The sequence below is a fragment of the Microtus ochrogaster genome, chromosome 4 (genome assembly GCF_000317375.1).
Source record: "Microtus ochrogaster isolate Prairie Vole_2 chromosome 4, MicOch1.0, whole genome shotgun sequence".
Taxonomy (NCBI): Eukaryota; Metazoa; Chordata; class Mammalia; order Rodentia; family Cricetidae; genus Microtus; species Microtus ochrogaster.
This window is the reverse complement of record NC_022011.1, coordinates 52,861,331-52,868,002: the sequence shown is the minus strand read 5'-3', so window position 1 is coordinate 52,868,002 and position 6,672 is coordinate 52,861,331. Positions and strand designations below refer to the sequence as shown.

The window sequence follows — 6,672 nt, the reverse complement described above, 5'->3', positions numbered from 1 at the left end:
ACCACATCCCTTGATGAGGACTTAATTATGACTACCTCTCTTCTCATCCTCCCAGTTCTTTCTCTAAGCCTAATATTGCATCAGTGCCCAGGAGAACTGGGACCCCTTTAGCTGTTCCTGCACATGGATGAAATCTCCTCTGCCTCCCACCATTCCCCTTATCTTTGGCATACTGAGAGACTGAGATGGCCAACCCTAGCTTTGTTCTGTTTTGTTTTAGATGGCAGTAGCCTTAAAACCACTGTTCCATTTTGACAGCTGCTGTACACACTGCTGTCCTCATCACACGCCTGGCCGACTCTTTGTCCTTCCTCACTTAGTAATGATGCCCACAGCTCACTCTCCACATCCCCTGTTCTAGAGTTTAAACAGTCAAATCACTGTGGTACCTCACCTACTGAATAGGCAGAGGCGTGAGGTCCACAGGGACTATGTGTCTCTGCTATGTACACCAGTGGGCATGTGTCTTCCAGGGATGGGCACAGACCAGTAACAGCTCTGAGGACACTCTAGGACATGCAGTCTTTGAGTGGGAGGGACTTGGCCAGGGACTGATGCCTTTTTAGGCTCTTGACTTTTAAGTAAACAACAGCACAACAGCAGCCGCTGTTAGAACCTGAAGCTCAGAAGCCGATCTCCTAAGGGCCTTAGGAGCTGCAGGATCAGATTCACCCACTCACACTGGGCACTGCAGGATTCTGGGTAAGCATAGTCTTTCCTACATTCACAGCCTCCACTGCAGTGTCTTCTGGGAACCCCAGGGCATCAGCACCTCTCACGCATTGGGCATCAAAGCATTCTGGGCATTATTGTTCTGCATCATCTGGACAACTCTCACCCTCTCATCTGCAGGGTTCCAAGAAATGCTCACCCTGTTTGTCAGACCACATCTCGCTCTTGCATTTAATCCAGGGCTCACAAGCACATTGCTGGAGTTCTCCATTATTCTTGAGCCTCCCTGGCAGTGCACCCTCTCCACCGACGCACTGAGACACACCACCCTCAGGTACCACCCAGCAGCATCCTGGGTTTTGATTTTGAAAATTTTTTGGTTATTTTTATTTAATCCAAGGACTTTGCTTTATACAAAAAGTCATTGTAGAAACAAGAGCAGAATCCAAAGTTTGGTTTGTAAATACTATCCAGGCAGCAAACTAGTCAAGGGGTTCTTTTAAAGTAGATCCCATTTGTGTTGCGTGATTGGACCCCCCCCCCCTCTCTCTCTCTCTCTCTCTCTCTCTCTCTCTCAACACTGTTAAATATAAAGTTTTGCAACAAACCTTCAATTTATATCAAATATAATTAAAAATTAACAAATGAATACATTGTATCAAAAGTACGAAGCTATACATTTCATGCGCATACTTGTATAATGTATATATGGATATATTTTACATGCACACATAACTTGTTCAAACTACAGCCACTGCTTGACAGGTTCCAGATGCAGACAGCTGGTGGTTGCATTTCAAGTTTGGCAACTCACTATGGAATTTCAGGGGGGAACAGACAGTACAGAAACAAACCCAAAGTCAGGAAACAAGACACCATGTCTCCTTTCCCTGCTTCTTGTAATTTTCATGTATACCAATGCCTGGAAGAAAAGCCAGCTACGCTAATGTGGGGTAAAGATGATTCCCAACCCAGGGCTGTCTGGGGCAGCTGCGGTTCCATACAGAATGTATACACTCAACACTCAAGAGAACACGGGCTGGGCTTGGAACAGAGACAGAACGTCAGTATCAAAATGCACATCCTTCTACTTTGCAACATAGGTGCAGTCACATGCACAGCCCAAGGCTCCTGGTTAATTTTACCCTACTGGAATAAAATACTCTGTTATCGTTAAAGTTTCAGGGTATTGTGCCTTCGTATAAGGAAATTCTATAAAAGGTTTGGTCACAATCATGCTGAAACCCTAGACCAAGTGGTGGTCTTGTGTTTTGTTTCTAGTAATGTGTCTTTTGTTGCATAGCCCTATGGTTAACAATAGCCACTCGCTGAACGCACCCACCCACCCATACACACACAAACACGCGCACGCGCGCACACACACACACACAATCACACATTAGTTTCTGTGCGAAACATGGGATAGAAGTCAACAATCCCACCAAGAAGTCATCAGAAATTTCAAAACACAGCGAACACACCAAGGAGTGCCTGCCTGCCTATGCGCACCCTTGCTCTAGTGGCCTCCCGCTGTGCACATCCTGCCTTCCTGGGTATGGGTTTTCCCTTTGCAAAGTAGCGGTGAGGTGAGGCTTTATTTGACTGCTGCTCCCCCCCCCCAGATCTGGGGCCAGGGACCCTACAAAGCTTTAGCTATCCAGGCTCACCCTATGAGCCATTTCCTCCCTGCCTGTGTCTTGTTCCGCTGCCAGCACGGGCTTCTTCCTCCTGCCCTACTCTCCCTCGTCTTTATTAGTGCTAACACTCTTCAGCATTCCTTGAAAACTTGTTTGTTTGTTCATTTTTTTGTTTTTGTTTCTAACACAACAGAGATCATACCCTACTTGGCAGGCATTCCATCCCTGAGAATCAGATTTAAAAACAGATTGAAAATGCCTCATGCAAGCACATGCTCTGCTATTCTGTGGCTTCTTGGGAACCCATCACTCAGGGGAGGTGCACGGGGCACCACAGCTGCTTCTCTGACTGGACACTGTCAGTGTTCCCCACGACACAAGCTGCTCTGAGCAGTTCCCACCCAATCCTCTCGCTAGTTCCTGAGGCCTCACCTCAGACGTGACGCTCAGAGTCAGAGATCAGGCACTTGGTTGAACAGAGGAGCCAGGGGCATTGGGGACTTCCGGGGCAGGGTAGAATCCATATACAGGAACATCGCATACAAGTCACAGAAACAATGCAAAACGGGACCTTCCTACATGTTGATTTTTTTTTTAAAGTTACATGAACATTTCTTTCCCTGTTTTGCTTTCGTTTTTTTTTTTTTCTCTAGATCAACTCTATAGAAATGACCAACAGCTTAAGGTATTGTGACTGAAAGCCAGGACCAACAGCATGAGCATTCTCCAGATTCGGTCCCTGGGTGGAGACAGTATGGAAGGCAGGGCCTTAAGAGCATCTCTACGCACATGTGCTGTGTGACTTCAAGACCGACAACAGACATGAGATTACCGCGGTCGGCAGGTGCTGCCAGGCCACAGCTGGGCTCCTTCCCTTGCTTTCAGGTGCACCCCTCTCCTCGACGCTAACACATTCGGACAAACGATACTCGCCATGAGACTCAGACCTCCTAACAAAGTCCCAAGTACCCACCCTGGGTGCTGGAGGCCATGCCATAGGATTTGGATTTGCTGGGTTCATCTCAACTCAGCTACCTCCTGCTTAGGATCCAACATCTGGCATGGAACCCAGGAAGGCAGTACACAGGAGGATAGAGAGAACCATATCCCTCTAAGAAAGGGCTTTATTAGTCCATCCAATGTAAAAGGGAGGGAGGGAGAGAAGCAGGAGCCTCCACCACAGAGGCCACGGCGTGAGGACCCTCCTCCCAGGGCTGTGGCCCCACAGCCCAGAGCGGATGATAAAACTCATCAACTGGAACCCGCACCCATGGAGCTGGTGCGTGGGTGGTCGCGGTGCAGCTAGCACCAGTGGTCCTGGTCTGGGTGGTGGTAGCTGTGCCGCGCCCGGACGCCGGTGCTGAGTCCCAAAGTGCAGTGGTAGCCATTGGGCACACGGCGGAGAGGGTGGGATTGGGAGGTGAGGGAGGACACGTAGGAAGTCCTGGAGGAGCGGCCAGAGTTGGTGGCCACTGCCTCTTCAAAGGTGAGTGTATCCTCAGGCAGAGTGTGGGCAGAGGCCTCACTGTCCAGACGCTGCCCTAGGTAAGGGTCAGAGCCAATGCGAGATCCAGGGGCCAGAGGCTGGCTCAGGGGCTCTTTCTGGAGCAGGGCATTGTGTTCTGAAAGGCCGCGGCTGAGACGGCCAGGGGAGAAGGCTGGAAGGCCGCTCTGACCCCCAGCAAAGTGGACAGGCGAGGAATTGGCGGTCTTGTAGGTGATGCTGGGGCGTGGGGTCAGGGGAGTCTGGGGGAGCTGCCTCCGTCCACCTCGGCCCGGGGTGCTAGCACCAGATGTTGACATCAAGGGGCTCCCATTAACAGAACCACTGCCCTACATGAAAAAGGCAACAGCAAAAAAATAAAAAATAAAAACCACATTAAACAACACAGCACACAGAAAACATAGGCACCATCATGAAGGGATGCGGGGAGGACGCAAGGCAAGCAAGGGAAGCAGGAAGGACAGACACCTTGAGCAAGGGCTAGAAACCTGGAGTCAGAGAGGAAAATGGAGAAGAAAGCATTGAGGAGGATCTGGGACACCATGGCTAGAAAGGCAGGCTCGAGCTGGGGTGCAGGACACGGAAGGTGCTCAGTCTGGGGGACGCGAAGTTGGAGTGTATGAGCCATGCTTCCCCGTGTGGTTACCTGTGGGTGGGGTCCTGGCTCTAGCGCCGCTGTTGGAGATGTGGGGTGACTACTAAGAGAGGGCTTGTGTTGCGTGGGCTCCCGACTCCCAAAGCGGTCACAGGAATAGAAGCGCTGCTTCTCTGAAGAAGAGGACGAAGGCTGCCTCCGCTCCTGGGACCTTCCCCGCTCCTGCTTGCGCTCTCTTCGGCAGCCTGTGGATCCTTCTCCTTGGGGCAGGCCAGATCCTGCAGCACTGCTTGGTGCTGGCCAAGAAGGAGAGAGGTTAGGTAAGCTGAACAGGAGCAGGGCAGAGACCTCTAGCTCTAGACCTACGTGCCCTTCTGGGACAGACTGAGACTCAGTGCCTGACCTGGTCCCCAGACTGACTCCTGCATCCTTCTGTTGTGGGCTAACTCTGGAACCACATGTCACACCAAGGAAGATGGTCCTGTGAACTGCTAGACCCTTCCGGGACCCTGTGCACGCACCCCCTTCTGTGTCAACAGACAGGCTGGGCCCCTTTTCCAGGGACCTCTGCTTCTTTTCCCTGCGCCGGTGGCAGCGGTGATGATGGTGATGTGAGGCCTGGCTAGGCGGAGGCCGGTCCAGGACGGTGTTGCAGAGGTGAGTCCCGTGGGGGCGTGGAGCCAGGGTGGAGATGGAGCGCTTCATGGGGCTGGCATCAGGGGCAGGCTGCGGACAAAGGACAAGGGATGAGGAGGCGCATGGCCTGAGTCAGCAGGCGGCTGAGAGATCAGGAGTTAGACAGATTTCCTGGTAGGCAAACAGATAGGGAGAGGGGCCAGGGCTAAGTAATAAAGGTGGTGATTTCCAAAAGGACCAGCTTCTCCCTCAGGCTCCCAACCTGAGACAAAAGCCTGGCATCTTAAAATAACCGCCCTGTGAGCTTTGTCTCTCTGGCCAGCAGGCCACTGCTGGTGGACTGGCTCAGCAGGCTGGATTGGATGTGTTACACAACCAACTGTTGTAGGTCAATCTACCATCTTCAAACTGACTACATTAGAGGAGGAAAACTCTTCAGACTTACGCTTCAGCATCAAAAGAACGGATTTTTCAGTTTCCCCGAGTTGCCCTTCTGCTTTGTGCAGGGTCTCTTTCCCTACAAAGCAGGCACGCATGTCTGCTGCATGTACACGTCTGCCACATGCACGCATGCCGGCTGCATGCACACGTCTGCTGCATGCGTACATCTCCTTGCTGCCATAAATGCTTTCCTTCAACTGCTGATTCAGCCTGTGCTATCTGTGATGCTGGAGGTTTCTCCACCGCTACCTGGTGGGCTCCAGGTCTTTTCCTACCTTTTGATTCTTTAACTGGTGGAGGAAATGAACTGATTAAGACCCAGTCAAGTCAGAGGGAGCCACATCTGGGACAGATGTCTGGAGATGGGGCACTGCTCCAGACAGGCAGACTGGAAACAGGGCTACTCTGTGTGGGTCCCGCCAGGAGAAGAGCTGGTTTTACTGAGGAGCCCCAGTGAGATTCATATATATGGCTATAGGGGACAACTTCTTTCGGTCCATCGGAGGACAGATTCATATGTTGTCCCCATCCCCCAACCATGACAAATAAATTCAGGACCTATGGAGAGAAACTGCCATGGAGCTCAGCCACAGCCACCCGAATGTTGAATGCCAGCAGAATGCACCTCAGCAGGTGAGGTTGGGCCAATGACAGAAGAACAAACAGCTGGAAGGAGAGGGAAGACAGGGAACGAGAGGCTGTAGGCTAGGGCCATGTAGAGACACTGTAAATGGAAGATATGGCCAGAGGGGAGGAGACAGTATCTAGGGACCATCGGAAGAAGAAGGGGCAGAGCCAGGAGAACCACACAGGCTTGGGCAGGCCCTGACGACTCAGATCAATCTGCAGTCCCTTCTTAGCTTCAAAAGTGGAAATGCCACAGACTCTTTGCTGTGACCTTGAGAAAGGTCGATTCCAAAGTCAGGCATCCAACTCCTAGTTAAATGGCCTAATGAGGAAAACCCCACAAGAGGTCAGAGAAGAATAACGGTCCAGGGACAGGGCAGGAAGGGCCAAACCAGAGCCTCAAAACAACAGAAGGGTAGACTGACTGTAGAATCTGCTCTGGTGCTGGAGTAAAACCCTAGCGGAGGAGAAGGTGGAGCACAGCTGGAGAAGAGGGAGCACAGCTGGAGATGGAGCACAGCTGGAGAAGGTGGAGCACAGCTGGAGAAGGTGGAGCACAG

At 51.5% G+C, this 6,672-nt stretch overlaps 1 protein-coding gene across 15 annotated transcripts in view; it reads right to left on the bottom strand.

Annotated features, from left to right (window-relative positions):
• Positions 1-2,957: 2,957 nt before the first annotated feature.
• The window catches only part of Cacna1b (calcium voltage-gated channel subunit alpha1 B), a 153,779-nt gene continuing 150,064 nt past the window's right edge, over positions 2,958-6,672 (bottom strand). For 14 of the 15 annotated variants that reach the window (XM_026777515.1, XM_026777526.1, XM_013345851.2 and 11 more), the window contains 3 exons: positions 4,930-5,134; positions 4,460-4,704; positions 2,958-4,142 (listed from right to left, as the gene is read on the bottom strand). In XM_026777515.1, the coding sequence (XP_026633316.1) occupies positions 3,612-4,142; positions 4,460-4,704; positions 4,930-5,134 (981 nt within the window). In that variant the 3' untranslated portion in view covers positions 2,958-3,611. The remainder of the gene's footprint in view (positions 4,143-4,459; positions 4,705-4,929; positions 5,135-6,672) is intronic. The other variant, XM_026777565.1, reaches the window with a different exon arrangement.